The sequence below is a fragment of the Beta vulgaris genome, chromosome 2 (genome assembly GCF_026745355.1).
Source record: "Beta vulgaris subsp. vulgaris cultivar EL10 chromosome 2, EL10.2, whole genome shotgun sequence".
Classification (NCBI taxonomy): Eukaryota; Viridiplantae; Streptophyta; class Magnoliopsida; order Caryophyllales; family Amaranthaceae; genus Beta; species Beta vulgaris.
In genome coordinates this window covers 2,968,697-2,988,147 of record NC_079203.1, presented here as the reverse complement: position 1 = coordinate 2,988,147, position 19,451 = coordinate 2,968,697, and the positions used below count along the sequence as shown (strand labels likewise).

General features: G+C 34.6%; 2 protein-coding genes across 7 annotated transcripts; one reads left to right on the top strand and one right to left on the bottom strand.

Moving 5' to 3' along the window:
• The first annotated feature begins 653 nt into the window (after window positions 1-653).
• LOC104887681 (uncharacterized) lies at window positions 654-6,056 on the top strand. 5 transcript variants are annotated; one of them, XR_007270900.2, is made up of 5 exons: window positions 657-872; window positions 1,484-1,903; window positions 2,031-2,250; window positions 4,069-4,240; window positions 4,320-6,056. XR_007270900.2 is itself a non-coding variant. In XM_010672384.4 (4 exons), the coding sequence occupies exons 2-4, from the start codon at window positions 1,508-1,510 to the stop codon at window positions 4,176-4,178; spliced, it is 726 nt and encodes a 241-aa protein (XP_010670686.1). In that variant the 5' UTR covers window positions 657-872; window positions 1,484-1,507; the 3' UTR covers window positions 4,179-6,056. The 5 variants fall into 5 exon arrangements, 3 of the variants coding, with proteins under 3 accessions (XP_010670685.2, XP_010670686.1, XP_010670687.1); XR_007270899.2 differs by having other exon boundaries at window positions 654-872; window positions 2,031-5,141; window positions 5,658-6,056; XM_010672384.4 differs by having other exon boundaries at window positions 4,069-6,056.
• Window positions 6,057-7,676: 1,620 nt separating this feature from the next.
• LOC104887682 (replication protein A 14 kDa subunit B) lies at window positions 7,677-11,339 on the bottom strand. 2 transcript variants are annotated; one of them, XM_048638138.2, is made up of 4 exons: window positions 11,189-11,309; window positions 11,000-11,072; window positions 8,896-9,157; window positions 7,677-7,934 (listed from the first exon to the last, which is right to left on the bottom strand). In XM_048638138.2, the coding sequence occupies exons 3-4, from the start codon at window positions 9,152-9,154 to the stop codon at window positions 7,870-7,872; spliced, it is 324 nt and encodes a 107-aa protein (XP_048494095.1). In that variant the 5' UTR covers window positions 9,155-9,157; window positions 11,000-11,072; window positions 11,189-11,309; the 3' UTR covers window positions 7,677-7,869. The 2 variants fall into 2 exon arrangements, with proteins under 2 accessions (XP_048494095.1, XP_048494096.1); XM_048638139.1 differs by lacking the exon at window positions 11,000-11,072 and having other exon boundaries at window positions 11,189-11,339.
• Window positions 11,340-19,451: the final 8,112 nt, after the last annotated feature.

Here is a 19,451-nt window from a genome sequence, read left to right as displayed (position 1 = left end):
GGCTTAAGTGCTTAACTGTTTTTTTTTTTAAATAAAAAACCTACTCCATAGCCCGATACACATAGCACTTCAACCCTTCTCCTAAAACAATAACTGCACTTAATTCAACCCTTTTCTTAAAACACTAACTAGACTCAATTTCTCATTTCCTAAATATACCAGGTTGCTGTTGTGTTTAATTTATTTCATCAACAAACTAGAGTTTTTAAAAAATCGATTTTTGGATCGGATCCAATCTAGAGTATGAAATTGCGAATTTTAAATCCTAATTGGTTGGGATTCGGATTGAAAAATTGAAATCCAAATTTTATTCGGCTCGGATTGAATTAAGCCATCCAAACTGCACACCGAACTTTTACCTCTTCTCTAAATTATGATTTTATATTTTTGTGCCTTATCTTTAAAATAAGTTTAATTTGGGCTTTACTTTAGGGTCCAACAACGATTAACTCTTGACTCCCAAACAGGCAATCAATAACCGACCTTAAGCCCTAATCCAAACTGCACATCGAACTTTTACCTCTTCTCTAAATTATGATTATATATTTTTGTACCTTATCTTTAAAATAAGTTTAATTTGGGCTTTACTTTAGGGTCCAACAACGGTTAACTGTTCCCCTGATGATTTTGGTAACCTATGCTTGACTGTTGACTCCCAAGCAGGCAATCAATAACCGACCTGTAATTACCTGGATTTTGTTATTTTTTGAACAAACACACTTTCAAGTTTCAATCCAACTACAACTCACATTTTGCAAAATATAAGGAACAAAAAAAACCCTAATTTTCAATCGTATACCAATTAATTGCGTACTCATTCGATCAATCGGCAATTTTACGAATCCACAATCCTTTTCAATTTTCTGCCGAAGGTATTTTTCTTTTACTTCTCATCTCCTTCATTTTTTATTTCAGATTTTGTTTTACTGTGAATCATCTATGTTTCTATTACGTTGAAAATCACGATCCATAGAAGTTTCAGATTGTAGATTTTTTTAAATTTATTTCTGAAAATTTTGGTTCGATTATTGGTGCTTTTAACGGAATAATGTTCTGAAGATGGTAACCCCTAATTTAAGAGAACAATTATAATTATCGATTTGATTAAAAAGGAATCATTTCCAGCCATACGGAAGTTACGATGTTATTCTTTAGTGTGTATCTTTTTGTTGATTTTTTTTTCTGATGATTTGGAACATTGATAATTTGATATATTCTTCTGCCTTGAATAATTCGTATTGTTACAATAAGGTTATCATAGGTTAGATTGTTCTTTTGTATTCATTCATGGTTTAGAAATTTAGATTATATGTAAACTCTTTTGAATAAATAGACAGATTTGCTTTTTCAAAAAGTTTTAAATTGATTGAATCTACAAACATCTCAGTTGACGTTCGCTGTTCTTTCTCATATTTGAATCTAATTAGTGTTGAAATGTAGGAAGGCTTACGTCATTGCTGATCTTTGGTGGTTTGATTTTCAGGTTTGCTTTGTTGTTGAATCAATCATGAGATTTAAGAGAGGAAGTATGGTGGAGGTTCTGTCCAAGAAGGAGCCTTCAGGTGCTTGGCGGTGTGCAGAAATTGTGGCAGATAATGGAGATGGTTATACTGTCAGATATTATCGCCGGCCAGGCATAGCTAAAGATGGTGTTGACAATGTTCAAGCTGAAGCAGTCAGGTCTTGTCCACGACCAGCAACGGGTTCTAGGAATTTCGTTGTCGGAGATATTGTGGAAGTGTTAGATGATGGTTATTGGAGGGTTGCTAGGATTGACGAGGTTATGGAAGATGATTATTGTTATATTCGAGTGATTGGATCTTTAGATGAGTTTAGAGTGAAAAACTCTAGTATTAGAGCACGACAAGAGTGGAAAAACAACAAGTGGGTTCTGATGGATAAGGTATTATATCCTGCTGTTTACATTCTAGTAACTTTTTTATTTTTGCTTGGTGGGAAGTACTGCATGTAGCTAGTATCTGGTTCTTGCCTCGAAGAAGATATTTATTGTTTTTATTTCTTGTGTGCAGAAATTTGAAAATCGCAAGGATCTGGTTACCAGGATGTGCAAGAAGTCCCATGTGGAACCACAAAGTAATCTTCACGAGGTGCAGGAAGTACCAGAATCTGTTGTGATGTCTAAATCATTGAAGAGGTCATCTCCAGATTATGCGTCAGCTGACAACGCTTATTCAAAGTGTGTCCAGAAACGAAGATTAGATAAGGAGGTGGAGCTTGATGCTATTCATGGTGAGGCGTATTCCTTCACTGGAAAGGTAGATAACCCTGCTAACCAATGGGGAAATCTCGGTAGAGATAATGTGCAAATTATTACTGAGAAAACAATCAGATTTAATAAAGCTAACAGCAGAAATCATGAGCTAGATGATTGTGTTAGTACTGAATCATCTGTTGCCAGTTGTAGCATCACTAATGCGATTTCTGATAGGTTGCTCAGCGATTCTTCTGCAGGATGTAGTCAGGATAGTGCTTCTCTTTCTAGCGATGCTGAGTCTCATAGTTATTTGGGAGAGGAGGAAGAAGTATCTCAGGGTCAGTTAGAAAGGGATGATGCTTTACAAACACATGAGTTAGACTTATATGGTTATCGTTGTGTTTTAGAATCATTATATGCGTCTGGTCCCTTAAGTTGGCAACAAGAAACTGCATTAACAAATCTCCGTTTGAAACTTTATGTTTCAAATGATGAACATTTGACAGAATTAAGGAGGTTAAGGTCAATTGGAAATCTCGGTTTGAGTTGTCAATAGCTTTGAAGTTTGCACTTGGTCATGTAAGTTCAGTTGTGCTTTGTGCCTTGTAAGAAGTGGGTGACATTTGAAGCTGTACATGTTAGCTGTAGTTAATGTAGTCATGAAGTTTTATTACTGACAAATATCGTAAATCAATCTATTCTCTATTTTGAAAGTAATGTTTTTTGATTTAGTATTGCCTTTTTTTTCTTGCAGTGCTTATACACTTTTCAATCTTTTGATGGAGAGTATTCTTTCAAGCCTTAATTTGTCAAATTGTCTGTACATAAGCCTGGCTTTATTACTATTTGTTCTCCAGTTCTGTTTTCTTACAAGTTTGGAGAATCTTGTTATGTGCAAGCTAATATGCTGTACTTTCTATTGCTCTTCGTTTACGACCTTTTTTTTTTCCAGTTCCTCAGGTGGGTATAGACTATAGTGATGTTTTTCCTTATAGAGACTGTACATGTAGAGAAACTATATTTATCTCTATATAGAAACAACATATGCTTCAACTAATCTCAACTTGTAGAGTGATATATGCTGACCTTCCTATTGTATACCCTTAGGAGAAACATCACGGATGGTGGTCATTATATGTTTGACAACTGTGGCAATTTAAAATCAGGAGATTCTGATCTTGCTCTTATGAGTTTAGTGAATTTTTTTGCTCATGTTTTTTCCCTATGTTACTCTAACTCTTTGTCTTATGTACATGGGTCGGACAATCAACACTGCAAGTATATGGAGTCCTTACCCGACAATCAAATTTTCCTTGACACTTTAGCTTTCTTGAATTCTGTATCTGCAGGAAAAAGATAATGTGAAAGAGAGGAAGGTTAAGAGAATATAATGCAATATGTGCTCACGTATGAGCTTGAGATCAGTATTATAGGAGTAATTAGCAAACAAGTCAACCTGAAATGTGTATATTAGTAATAGTGAATAAAATTTTCGTGCAAAAAGCTTTCAAAAAAAAATCAGGAATAGGTGTCACGAATGCGTTGTTCCTGCACCCATGTCCAATTATAGGTCAGTGTCCCTGCGCCTGAAATTATAGCTGTGACGTGTTGAACAATTGGATATGTGCGTACTTGACTCTCATTCCAGTGTTTGAGTAACATGATCTTGTCTTTATGTCAAATTTTGAGTGTTCTTTTGTGTGTGTAACATATTCATGGTTTTAACACCTTAAGTTGAATGAATGACATATATATCATGTTAAAGAGTGCAGTAGGACTCTTCACCTGTTGCTAGCACTGTTTCTTCTTTGTAGTTGTATCATCATTATTGATATCTCCTGTGCAATTTTCAGGAGCTGTCTTGACATGCAAGTCTTACTGCCACAAAGATGATGCTGTGGTTAGCCACCTCCTCTGTAGTTTGAGAAAGGGGCATCATCTGCATCGGCTCTTTTATAATTGAGGCAATGCATGTCGGACGCTGTGAATAATCTCTTTTATGTTGTTTATTCTTCTTCATTCCAGGTAAAAAAAGATATTTATTGCTATATTATTTGAAGCCAAATTTTGTCTTTGGTGGCCTGATGGCAATTCCTGTTTACAGGTCCCTTATTGGGATTGGTAAGATGCTTGCTCCAGTGATGGTGAACTTGGTGTTTGTCTTCCAAACAATCATGTTGTCTTTTTCTTCTGAAATGCAGAATCATTGACCGCATTTAATTGTTGACAAACTTTGCAACTCATTACAGGAGTTAAAACTGAATAAAAGTATGATCGGACATAATAAATTGAGAATAGCTAGAGATGCTTGTTGTGCATAAGTACTAGTTGATGCAGAGGTTCTTTGTTTAAGAGTTAATAGGGCAAGTTAATCTATTACCTTGGAGTGTATGCAAATTACTACATCTATAAATTGCTGAAGGTCTTAAATAGGTGTTCAGATTATGTGTCGACATGTTTTGTTTGTATGTTTAGAGGCTGGGAAAATTTGAATACCATGAAGGGTTTTGATCAAAGAAAATTTTACAGCGTTTTTCGAGTTTCTGGACTTGCAACATTAGCTGTATGCACTTTTGTAGTTATGTGGTTTTAGAAAAGATCATATATACTGTGCAAGTGTGCATGCATTTATAGAGACTTTTGTTGTAGTCTTTTGTTGTATCCTGTGCTCTTTTGGTTTAGATGAAGATTTGTTCATTTTGGCTGGCTTTGCTAATAGTATTTGTTGGCAGTGGAAATAACAGCAGGATTTTGGTCCATGTCTGAGCTATTCCAAAGTTACCATGCAGTTTTTGCAGCCAAAGAATGTGAGGCTGTCCCAATTATTCTCTCCATTTAGTTATTCATATACGTTCCACTGAATTTCAGGTTTGTGGGGGTATGGTTCTGGACTTCTGGTACTGCAAATATTGATCAGCTTTATAAGGTGCCTATGGATTTTTAAGAAATTTGAACTTGGTAATTATGATATGATGATGGTAATTAAAGCACGTTGATCAACCTTTAGTCTTATGGTTTTCCGAAATTATGATCTCAAAGAGAAGTGAGTCATCTCTCTCTTTTTGAATCCAGACACCAGAATTCATGATACATTTTTCAACTTGAATGGGTTCTTGCTTTATTGTTACTATAGATGTTCTGTGTTGTTGGTTATGATGATCTCTGCTTGCCTGCATAAATTGATAAAAAGAAGAGAAGAAATCGCTTTTATATTAGATATGGTGTCAGACCTATAGAAATAATTGATGGCATTTTGAACTCGTCATTAATTGTGAATGACGATGATGCAAGTACGATGATGCTAGTGAATTTCAGTAATCGACTCATTGGAGCAGGCTGTAAGCTCAATTCTAATTTTGCTTTAAATATTGAGGCAAATGAGAACATAGCTGGTGAGATCTTGCATAATAGCATTATATGTCTCCTTTTTACTTTTTACCAGCAGCTTGGCTTGCTACCCCCTCTGGAAGATCTCTTTAATCAGAATGTAGCCGTTTAGGTATTGGGTTGCCAATTGGTTTGAAGAAATTTCTTCCGCCTACCCCGGAACTACCAGGACTCCATGGACTTGGTGGCTCTCTTTGCGTTCGCCCTGAGGTTATTGTTTTGTTGGCGAAGCATGAAAGAGTTCTGTTTTGTGTATGAGTTCCACTGTGTAGGTTAGAGGTTAGAGGTTAGAGGCATGTCTTTGTTTTGGTTTGCAACTGTATATTTTAGCTGGTTATCTAATTTTACATGGCTGGATATTTAAATGTTAGAAACATGGGGGCATTTTTGTAATTGAATCACTTTTACTCGTCAATTTGATATCTAAAATTTAGATTATACAGTTCTTGATTAATATTGTTATTCTCGGAAATTTGTTACATGCTGCAAAAAGGAGGGATTTTGTTTTTGCTTTTGAATTTAGCACGGAAAAGCTGAAAAGTACAGGGAAGAATAAGATAAGTGGAAGGATTTATTTTTCTTCCCCATATAACAAACCAATTCTTAAATCTTATCTTCCTCTATTTAGAACTCCTTTATAAAAGCAACTCCAATGGCGTAAAAAAAAGCAACTTCAATGGTGTAAAAAAAGGATTGGCTCTTAATTGATAAAATGCTAACTTAGTTGCTAAATCATTGAATTACAAGTTGGAATTTTGTTTTGCAAAACAAATTTGCTATATAGAGTAAATTGGTTTAGCTAAAATAATGGATCTTACACAACGAATAACTCTTTCCAATAATAAAAAAAGTTACTCTTAAAACAATAATGGATCTGAAATTTCTTCCTAGCTATATGAGAAAGTTTATTTGACAGAGGTGTAATCTAACAACCTAATCAAAGTCGGCCCAGCCTAACCTAATAAGATTGACTGGATTAATGTTATGTTATCTCAATGCTGGTTAGAAAATTACATTATACTATTTCCTTAAATTTATATTTCTACAAGATTTCTATGATTTTAGAAGTGTCAATGATGCTCCTATCTTGATTCTTGACTCCCATTTGATAAACTTTGTAAGATATTCAGTGTTCTAAACTCAATTTATTGAATTGTTATAGTTTTATAGAGAAGTCCGAATTCTCTAGAGTTTTAGTGTAATTCTACAAGGTAGAATTATATCTGAACAATACATTTTAAAATCAAGGACTCATATTGATAGAAGGAAAAGATTTAGGGGTGGATTTTGATGAGATAAAATAGGGGATTTTGGAAAGAGGATATATAAACCATTGATTTTTTATTCAATGGTTGATATTGCTCAAACTTTATCTTATAAAATTATTTTACAACTCTAGAGGATCCAAACAAGTAGAGTGTCACACCACAAAAGTTAGAAAACTTAAAAACTTGAATAATTAGGACACGATATTTTGGGCCGAATTAATGAAAATTTAGTTCGATTCAAACAAATTCAGCTCACTTAATTTTCTCACATTTTCAATTAAGTTTAATTCACACAAACTAAGTCAAGTTAAAAAAAACATTAGTACAACTGTACAAGTAATGATATTTGAAGATTGAAATTGTATTGATCTTATCTAATTTCATAACCCTCATAACGTATTTCCCCTATCAATCTATTTTCACCTATCAATCTATAGAAGCACCTCCAAACTCAAAGCACCTAACCCAGAGATACAAATATCACTTATAAAAGGTTTCAGAACCTATACTACTTGGAAAAAAATTGAGTTACCAGTCTTTATTTTATTTTTCTGACAGGATTTTTTTTACATCATTTCTAACATCTGGTGAGACACCAATACGAGGAAACACTATATTCTGTATCAGTTCTGATATTATAGTGAAGTTCATGTACCAAACTAACATAAGCAAGTCATGACTCATGAGGTTAAACTTCGAATCACCACAAAAATACAATCAAGGAATACAAGTATACAACTACGAAAATCAACTCTACAGCAAAGTGACGAACATAAAACCCAAGCCACGAGATCAGATGCACCAAATTTCCAGAGGAAAGAAAGCATGAAGAAACTTTGCAATATAAATCTCATTTCATCTCACATGCCAAAGTCACCAAAACCCTTGAGACATTCTATACATAATAATCTGCTGAGAGTTCACAAGCTGATGTTTGAGAAGATGGCAAAATATTCTACCAGAGTCGCATCCTCTATTAGGACATTTAACATCAACGACTCAAATGAACAAGTGTTTATATTCCCCATTAGCAAGCTGGCATAGCTGATTATAGTTCTGTGCATCTGCAACAAACCCACATAATAGTCAATTTCATGAAAGGCAAAGAAATACGAAAAGTCTTAGTCAAGTCTGTACATTACCAACTATTAAGATTACATTTAGAATTGCAAATGGCATGCTTTCAGCAAGTTGTACAGAGTTCGGTACTTTGGTAAGCGTCTGTTTGAAATTTTCAAATTTCGGTTTGTGAAAATACAATCTCCAATCAACTGTTTGGGCAAACACTTTGAAAACATGGAAAAGCACCACAGCTTTTAGAAAGACGGAACTGTCTTCAGTATAGCCAACTAGATGGTTTACTAGCTTTCACTAGCTAACTTGCTTGAGTGACATGAAACCAAGACATAGCTAGAGCCTTCCAAGAATCAGATTTTTCATTCCAATCTCAGATCAATTTGTTTTTATCTTGATTCTTGGGTATAATGCAGGGGTATTTTAGAATACTCATTTAAGCAATTGGAGAAATAATAATAGAATAAAAGTACCTCAAAATGGACTTTTTACTCATTTCCGAGGAATAACAAAGAGTTCCTCTATGAGACCATAACAATTCACCACCCACTCCCTCAAAAGAAGCAAGAGGTGTGAAATGATATGGCAATCTATTTGAGCTCAACAATTCCAGCAGAAAACATACAGCATAATTTGAAACACGACGATAGAGTTCATGCCAGGCATGCAAATTACATAGAAAAGACTTCAGAAAACAACGCCAAGCCCCATAAAACATACAAACACACACACACATCTTATATTCTGTAGGGAAATGTGCAGGCTAGGTGCATCGAGCCTTCCAGCTTAAGAATGAAGCTCTGTATGCAATTTAAGACTTGAGAGTATATGATGCACACAAGAAGGTTAATTATAGCACATTAAGACAAGCAAAACTTATGCTGCACAGCTGTAGCATAGATTGACAAGATAAACAACAAAACGCATTTGAGTCAGAGGAGCTCACTGTACCAAAATTATCACCAAAGTTGGACCATATGTCAGCATGAATAGATTGGTTGCTGTCTGCAATACCAATAATCTCAACATATTTGGTGAATGGACGAGTTGGTGGTGAACCCTTGATAACGATCTGACGGTCATCAGTTGATTTTCCAATTAAAGAGCCAGCATCAGATTGGATCACCTGAACAACTACTCGAACCTTCCGCCCAACAAACATACGAAGCAATTCTCCATTGACAAAAGCTGCAGGACTTGAAGTATCCATAATCTGAGAACACCATTGTATATGGTACCTTAGAGCTCAGACACACCTTAGAATATGAAAGAAAACTCAATAATGCAGCAACATTGGAAGTCCCTACGACTGATTTCTCTAGTATCTCTACCAAACTAATTATTTGGATAACTTCTGGTAAGAAAATTTGGAAATATTGTTGTCATTGAAATCTCGTGTGATGGGTACTAAAAAGCACTATAATTTAATAGCAAGATCTGATATTTAAGTTAAGCCCTAGCAATTATAATTAATAAAAAGCAGGAAAAGTATGACATATTTAAGCCCTAGCAATTTGTCAATACCTTAGTACTACTGTCAGTAGTTTGAATCACATGTTAAATTACAAACAGTTAATGAGACAGCACTTCTTAACAGTGAGTTCAGAGCTTACCAAACTAGTAAGACGAATTCAAGTTTTCAACCATGCCAACAGAAGTTGACAAGAGAAATTATAATTTATTAATGATACTAAGAGAGTCAGCATAAATCAAGGCAGGAGTACACAAACAAAACAAGAAAAGAGACCCGTCAAAGTCGATAAATCAGAAAGAATATCATATAAAACACTCTCTTTGTCCCAAGGAGACTGTAATTTCTAAATTTTGTTGTTCCAAACACTGCTGAAATTTCCTCTAGTATCGTAGTTAAAATTTGATTGTCCCAATATGCATCCAAGTAATGATTGCATCATTTCATGTGAACCCAATTAAAATTCATTGATATATTGAAATTTACATTGTGGATGTTATCTGCACTCTACTCAAGTGATCAATCCTAAAGGAGAAGGGTCACGACTCACAAATGATGAACCATACGATGAGAAAACAACAAAGGGAATTGCAAACTTCCTAGCACAAACTAGAAGCATGACTTCTAAAGGTACAAAATTGGAATACACGAGTAAAAGCAGCATAAACATACTTTAGTACAGTGTACCCATTACATGCCAAATGTTAGCACGATAGATTGTTAATGACACTCGATCAACAACATATTTGGGTGCAAATTTTCCACTAGTTCATAGTTAATCACCAAATTTGTCAATTGACTAATTCCAGTTATTTTTAGATTAAAACTCACTGTCATAAATGCATTTTCAATAAATTTCATTACATCAAGCACCATAAACTACAAACGATACAGATATGAGAAGAATATCATCTCAAATATCAAATAAATAAACACCGGAAAATCTAACTCTTTCGGCATAGATGCAATAAGCCCCGGCCCGAACAATATGGAGGCCCTGTTCTGAATCTTCTGATGTTGAAAAATAGGCCCTATGTACAAAAATTCTAAAACTCAATTGTTTTCAACTCTCATTTTTTTTTTACGTTCTTCACGTCTGGAATCGTATTTTCTAAATCGATGAGGCATAATTGAAATAATATTCACAATTATTAATAGGAATCTAGACGGTGACATTATGAGGCCATTAGACGTTAAGTAGGCGTTAGGATCTTAGGTTTTCTTCTCTTAAAAAAAAAATCAATCTTCATAGATACCCAACCATTCCAGCAAATACAATTTCTCTCACTTTATATTGTTACTTCTCTAATTCTCTTTTCAAATACAAAAGTTGACATCATTAACCAATTTTTTTTGCCCAAAATAATACAAAAATTAACACCAACATCAACAAGCAAAAGTAATAATTCAAAACAAGTTCAATAAATCAAAATCAAAAAGAAGAAATGGGAAAATGATTTAAAGATTTGAAAACAAAACTGAAAAATCGGAAGCAAAAGTAAGTATGTGATGCGAGCTAAGAAAAATAATTAATATGAAAGTAAAAAGAAAATTAAAATTACAATAAGCAAAAGTACCACATACCTTGAATAATGACGTTAAGCAAGGAGATTTAGAAGAACAGTAGAGAGAGAGTAAGGAGAGAGAAATTTGGGGCCTGAAAACAGAAATACAACAATAATATGAAAGAAGAAACGATTGAAGAACACAAATCTAAAATTTGAAAATTTTCGTTACTTTGTGAGATTAGAAATTAGGGTTTATGATTCGCACCTGGAGGAGAGAGAAAAAGTAGCGGAAATCGATTCAGTTAGTAGAAACTCAGCTGATCACATCTAGAGAGAGATTTACAAATTAGGGTTTTGAAATTTTGTTTGAACCGTATTTCTTGCGTGCGGAAAATAAAATATTTTTTGATTTTTTCTCTTTACTTTTGCCGCTTTCTTTTGTGAATTTTCCCGCCCTTTTGGTATGAACTTTTTTTTTTTATAATAGTATTAGAGACCGAACGTTGCCCCAAGGAAGGTTGATATTGTTTTCCGAATTTGATATGTATTTTTTTCATTCTTATTAAAATATATTAAGGAAAACTCAATATTTAAAGATACAAATATAATAATGTGGACACTTAAAGCATGACTAAAAGTTAGTTGAGATCATAATTGTGTCATATAAACTGATTTGGTAATTTGCTTAGCTACTCGAGCTAAAACGAAGTTCATTTTTTAATTCAAAAAAAAAAAGATTAATGCATGTTATTTCCCTAGGAACACTACAAGAGAGGGGGGTGAATTGTAGATGTAGAAATAAACGTAACTTTTTGCGGAAATTAAAACTTAAACGAATAAACAAGCTAAAGGAACACAAGGGATTTTTACGAGGAAAAACTTCTTGGGCCCAACAAGAAGAAACAACCTCGACCACTAGGGATTTTAAACTCAACACTTTCACTAATTAGGCCAAACAACTCTGTTACAACCTAATTCTAACTCGAGCCCTACCTTGAGTTCCTAAACTCAAGTTCCTGAACCATGTTCCCTTAACAGCAGTTCCTCTCAACTTCACTCGAAGTTTTCTCACACATACAAGCTTCACTCAAAGCCTTTCTCTTACAGAACTTCACTCAAAGTTCCCTTACCCCAAAAACCAAAATACAATTGATCGAAATAAGCTTAGTGGAATTAGAGTAAGAAGGCAAAGAACAAATGGCTATTATGAGAGAATGAAGGCACTGACACTTAATAAGTTAAACTCACTTAATTACTTAGTCAGACACAATTTGGAACTTATCTAGACTTCTATATTTATAGTGTTAATCATGAAGAACGTGGATTAATGTTAGAGTACACGTTTTAATCCATTTACCCATGATGTTCCTTCCCCTAAGGAACACGTTTTACATCATGTCCCATGATCCCATGAACTATAAATGAACGTGGATAAAATGCAGCCATTACTCCTAAATAATAGGAGTTCCTTGGCATTATCCGAAAATCAGTTTTTATAAACCTTTTTATCTTTAAATCTGAATTTCTAATCTTTAAGAAAATAATATCTTTGAAATAAAATCTTTCTAACAACCGGATATTTATTTTCTTATTTTCCGAAAAATAAAATCTTTTCCAAAACAGATTTTCTTTTTAAAACTGATTTTATCTTTGAAATTAGAAATAACTAATTTCCTATAATCTAGGCATGACTACTCCATTATCTTTTAACGTTATACTAAGTACACGCCTAAGTCTAGTTCCTTATATTAGTTCAGTTCCTTTAACATATTTGCTAAGTGCCACTTAGTTTGTTCCTTACAAAGGAACAAACGCTTCATTCTCAAATATTCTGCCACAGTTCCTTACCATTCTTTCTTTGTTCCTTTACATTGGAACTAGAAAATAAAACGCCTAGCTTCTATTATTCTTGATCCAATGCTTGCTCCAGTATCAATAGAAACTTCTTTACTTAGCCTTTGAAATCCTCTCTTGACTTCTTCATTGACTTCGTATTCTCCCAGTTCCTTGCATTGATACCTTAGACACCATACACTTAAATAATTCATTAGTTCACTACTTAGTTTGTTCCTTTGTTTCTTTGTCATTATCAAAACTAGGGTTCAACAATTTCCCCCTTTTGATGATGACAACAAAGGTACAAACTAATGAAAATAACAAATAATATAAGTGAATGAAAATAAAAACATAAAGAAGAAAATGAAAAAAATAAAACACAATTATATGAGTAACTGAAGTTTGATTTTTCATTTACCTTAACCTATTTTTGATTTTTCATTTACCTTATCCAATTTTTAGTTTTTTTCAATTTTCATTATTTTTGTTTATGTACTGTTTGTTCCTTAAATCCTTTTCCCCCTTTGTCATCCTCAAAAAGAATAGACTCTGCATGAATTGATGAATTGATTTAACACCTTAAGACCAATATGCAAGCACCATTAGTGGTTAAGTTAGAAAATCAAAGAGTAAACTTGCTCAAACATCAATCACATAATACTAGCCATTCCAAGGAAGAAATTATGCAAAGCATTTAGAAACATAGACAATATAGCAAAAGTCATTGATTATATAGCACTTGTTCCATTAACAAAGAAAGAAAAGAAAAAGAAGAAACAAAAGTTGTGTTCCTTGATGAAAGAAACAGGAACAACAAAACAACAATGAAACAAACTAAGAAAGGGAAGGGGAATGGTGTTCCTCAACAACTTCTTCTTCAACCACATCCTCCAACTTTTTCATCACCACCCCATGATTTAGTTCAACCTGTTCCTTCAGCTCCTCCAAGTACGAGCCATAGTCCATCTTCTTTGCTGCGCAACCACGGTATCACTCAATTTCTTCATAAGACTTATCATAGTATCAGTTTTGGCATCCAAAGTCCAATGAAGATGATTGTAAAATTTTATCATATGTTGTGCAGGAAGGCAGACTTCATTAACCCATTGTATCATCCGGATTTTCCTGTTCCTTACCCTTGGAACTAGAGGCAGATGGGGGATGTTGTGAAGGAACTGGGGAGGTTTGAGTGGAAGGCTCATCTGTTCCAGGAATGGAAACAGAAGGTGAAGGGTGATAAATGGGAGGAAGAAATGGTGGTGTGGGTGGAAGAGTTGTGGAGGTGGAAGCAAAAGGATTTGGTCCTTTTATTTCATCCTTCAACTGCTCAAAACTGAAGGAACAGAGAAGGACGAAGGTGAAATGGAGGGTATTTTTGTGAAAGGAACAGAGAGTTTGGGAGATGGTGGAGGTATGGTTCCTTGAGAGTAGAGGGTACCTGTTCCTCATTATCCGAAAGGACTAAAGGAGAGTCCTCGTTGGAAGGAACAGGAACAGGAGCAATTTTTCGACGAGTGCTCTTTCTCACTCTCAAAGGAACAGAGGGTTTAGGCTTAGTGGCAATGTGTTTGCGCCTCTTAGGTTTGGTTCCTCCGGCTTAGGAACAGGTTATCCAAGATTACATCATTCATCTTCTTCTAAGTCCAGTTGGGCATTTTCTTTTTCCTGAGGAACTGGAAGCCATTCTTCCTTGAATGAGAACACCTTCTTGGACGACAGACCAAGTCCATTTAGGTCTTCTCATTCAAATGTTCCCTTGTTTGACCCTATGTGGTCCAACCAGTAAGTCTTACTTCAAAATGATGAAGTAAGGAAGTTATCAAGGCCCGTACCAATAACACAATGTTTTCAATCAGTGGGTTAAGTGTTGAATGAAGAGGGAAGGGAAATTGATTTGTATGTGTGGTCCAAGCAAAACATGTAACACATATCCAAGAGACCCACTTCATTCCTCTTTTCAGTTCGAGGAATGAGTGCTCTCCAAACCAAGTTAAACAATACTTTGTGAAGGGGAGAGAGTAGATATGGTTAAGTTTGTTTTGGCCAGCTGTTCCTCCAAAATATTCTAAGATTTTGTCTTGAGGAAAATTGGAAAGGAAACAGTTCCTTTCCTTTTAAAATACAAATCAGTTCCTTTGCAAGGAACTTCCCATACTTTGCTTAAAGTTGCTTGATTAAACCTTATTTTCTTGCCTCTAACTTCAGTTGTGCAAGTTCCATTAGTATTAACAAAATTTGCACAAAACTCATCCATAGCTAGAGGAACAAGAGCATTATTAAAGGCGAATTCAAACAAGAATTCCATGCCTTGTTCCTTTAGAATGGAGGTTAATTCTAGAAATTCAATTTTATTGCCCATTCTAAATCGACGCAAAAGCCCAAGACATACCTAGATTCACTTCGTTCGACCCTTTTCTTGGAAGACGAAGAAACAGTTCCTTTGGAAGGAACAGGTGCAGTTTCTTCTTCTTCCCCCTGAGATTGTTCCGGGGTTTCTTCTTCATCGTCTTCCCCAATCAATTTTCTTCTTCGCATGCTCCTTCTAGGAGATTCTAATTGCTGTTCCTCTATGGGGTTTTCTTGAATTATGTCGGTTTCAAGGGTTTAGTTGGAGATAGAAGAAATTTCCATTTTTGAAGTGTCGGTTGTTTTTGGTGTTGGAAAAGGTGAGTTTCTTGAAGTTTTTGCCATGATTTATGAAGGTTTGGAGGTTTTTATGGAGTATCAAAGGGTGTGATGAGGTTTCGGATTTGGTGAAGATGAAGCGTTTGAGAGGAACACGGTTTCTTTAGATGAATTGAAGAAGGAAGTTTTGCATGTAATAGTAATTATGACACGCGGGAAAGAAATAAAGCAAAAGAAATAAAAATAAAAAAAAGAAGAAAACGAAAAGATAAAAAGAACCAAGATTTAATTAAACTGGTTCCCCTTATTTTTGGGATTTTATCGGATTTTTCGGATTTTTATGAATTTTAATTTTTGAAAGAAATAAATGCTAAGGAACTTGTGCTATAGGAACAACTAATGCTACATATCAATATCCTTCATACTATGCATGTTTCTTGACCTTAGGAACAGTAAGGGGAGTATTATGTGACATTTGTGAGTTGTTTAGTTTCTTTGACTTCATGGTTATGTTTTGCAACATTCCAATTTGCAATGGTCTTAGGCAATTAAACACAATTATTTTTAGCACACAAAGTCACTCAAATTGATTCAAACATGGGGGAATTGACATAGGAACAATCACTTAATTTTTATTAAGCCTAACTCAAGCCTTAATTTTTCATATCTATCTCTTTGCAAAGGCTTAGTTAGGATATCAGCAATCTGATAATCAGTTTGACAAAACTCAAGTTTAATCAAACCTTTTTCGACATTTTCTCTTAAAAAGTGATGTCTAATATGTATATGCTTTACTCTAGAATGATGCACTGGATCTTTAGATATACTTATAGCACTTGTATTGTCACAATAAATAGGAACACATTCAAAGTTTATTCCATAGTCACTAAGTTGTTGTTTTATCCAAAGCATTTGAGAGCAACATGCAGCAGCAGCTACATATTCTGCTTCAGCAGTGGATAAAGCAACTGTGTTTTGTTTCTTGGTACTCCAAGAAACTAAACTATGACCAAGGAATTGTGCCATACCTGAGGTGCTTTTCCTATTAACAAGATCTCCAGCATAATCTGCATCTGCATATCCTTTTAGTTCGAATGTATCACTTCTTGGATAGTAGAGTCCAAGATCATCTGTTCCTTTAAGGTATCTAAGAATTCTCTTCACAGCAGTGAGGTGAGACTCCTTTGGATTTGCTTGAAATCTAGCACACAAACCAACACTGAAAGCTATGTCTGGACGACTAGCAGTTAGATACAAAAGTGAACCAATCATTCCTCTATATTTTGTTTGATCAACACTTGTTCCTATGGAGTCTTCATCTAATCTAGTTGAAGTTCCCATAGGAGTGTGATTTATCTTTGAATTTTCGAGGCCATATTTCTTTAATAGTTCCTTTATGTATTTTTGTTGGTGAACAATTAACCTTTTTCAGTTTGTTTGATTTGTAGTCCAAGAAAGAAATTTAACTCACCCATCATACTCATTTCAAATTCATTGCTCATGAGACTTGAGAATTCTTTGCACAATGTTTCATTAGTAGCTCCGAATATGATGTCATCAACATATATTTGAACAAGCAAAATATCAGTTCCTTTAGATTTTAGGAACAAGGTTTTATCAACCTTTCCTCTTTTAAAGAGGAACTTAGATAATCTCTCATACCATGATCTAGGTGCTTGTTTTAACCCATAAAGAGCTTTATCAAGCTTGTAGACATGATTTGGGAGATTGTTATTTTCGAAACCAGGGGGTTGTTCAACATATACATCTTCGTTTAGATAGCCATTTAAAAATGCACACTTAACATCCATTTGATATAATTTGAATCCCATGTAAGCAGCAAATGCAATTAAGATTCTAATGGCTTCTAATCTAGCTACAGGAGCAAAGGTTTCTTCATAATCAATTCCTTCTTGTTGGTTATAACCTTTTACTACAAGTCTAGCTTTGTTTCTTACAATGGTTCCATATTCATCTAGTTTGTTTCTAAACACCCATTTTAAGCCAATTACTTTTTGTTGTTTAGATGAAGGAACTAGATGCCATACCTTGTTTCTTTCAAACTCATTTAATTCAGCTTGCATTGATATAATCCAATCAGAGTCAGTTAAGGCTTCTTCATGATTTCTTGGTTCCATCATTGATAGGAACGCATGAAATGCACAAAAGTTCCTTAACTGAGATCTAGTTTGCGTACCTTTGGATATGTCGCTGATTATGAGTTCCACAGGATGTGACTTTTGTAATCTCCAAGGTTTTGGTTGAAACTCTCTTATAGGAACATGTTGTTCCTCATGAGTTCCTTGAGTGGATGAGGAACTCCTAGTTGTTCCTCTGTTAGCCTCGGTGGACTCAGTTCCTTCATTTAGAGGAACAGGAGCATCTTCTCCTCCTTGAGGAACAGGAAATCATTGATTCATTATTTTCGAATTCCTCGTTCCTTTCCTCTTTCACTTCTTCTTCTTCTTGTGAATCTGTGTTCCTTGTACTAGGTTGTGCTAACCCTATCTCATAGTCATCAACCTGTATGCTTGGATTATGTTTGTCAGATTCATCAAAGATTACATGAATGCTTTCTTCAACACACATAGTTCTTTGTTATATACTCTATAAGCTTTACTATGTGAGGAGTATCCTAAAAATGTTGCTTCATCACTCCTTGCATCAAATTTTCCAAGATTATCTTTTCCATTATTATGCACATAACATTTGCATCCAAATGTTCTAAAATAGGTGATGTTTGGTTTCTTTCCAAAGTAAAGTTCATAAGGAGTTTTATTAATGATAGGTCTCATCATGGCACGATTAATTATGTGACAAGCAGTATTAACAGCTTCAGCCCAAAAGTTCCTTGGAAGTTCACTAGCAATTAACATGGTTCTAGACATTTCCTCCAAAGTTCTATTTTTCCTTTCTACAACACCATTTTGTTGTGGTGTTCTAGGGGCAGAAAAATTATGATCTAGGCCATTATCTCTGCTTAGGTCATCAAATTTATAATTTTCGAATTCCTTGCCATGATCTGATCTAATGTGCATTATTTTATGTCCACTTAGGTTTTGAACTCTTTTAGCAAAGACAAGGAACTCATCATAAGTTTCATCTTTACTAGAGAGAAAAATAACCCAAGTGTACCTAGAGTAGTCATCTACAATCACAAGTACATACCTCTTTCCACTTCTGCTTTGAATTCTCATGGGTCCACATAAGTCCATATGAATTAACTCTAATGGTTTAGTGGTACTTACAATCGTTTTAGATTTGAAAGAGGATCTTACTTGTTTACCTCGTGCACATGCATCACAAACTTGATCAATATGAAATTTTATGATGGTAATCCTAAAACAAGGTCTTTTGATCTAAGTTTCTCAAGAATGAAAAGCTAGCATGTCCTAGACGCTTGTGCCATAGAAGTGAATCATCTTCAATAACACTAAGACAAGTTAAATTGATTTGAGGAACAAGGTCTAGATCCACAATGTATGTGTTCCCTTTCCTTGTTCCTTCCAAATAACCTTCTTAGTTTTAATGTTGATGATTAAGCATTTTTCTTATCAAATTTTACAGTATTTCCTTTGTCACAGAATTGAGAAATGCTTAATAGATTATGTTTTAGACCTTCAACTAAAAATACATTTTCAATGGAGTGTAATGGTGACTTACCGACCTTACCCATAGCAACAATGTTACCTTTCTTATTATCACCAAATGTTACACTGCCACCTTCATAGGTTGTGAGTGAGAGAAACTTCGTTTTGTCTCCTGTCATGTGCTTGGAACAACCACTATCGAGATACCAAGTGTTGTTCCCCCTCACTCCAACCTGCAAAAATCAACTAGTTGTTAGTTGAAGGAACCCCATCTTTCGTGGGTTCCTGTTCTTGACTAGGATTTGTTTTGACAACCCATTTTTTCTTACTTATTGTCACATTTTTCCCAATCATCTCAGATTTTAGTTGACATTGATTTATGTAATGACCTACCTTGCCACAATACATACAGAACTTATCACTAGGTAGATCAACATATTTCTTTGTCTTGTTCCTTTTCTTGTAGTTTTCAAAACC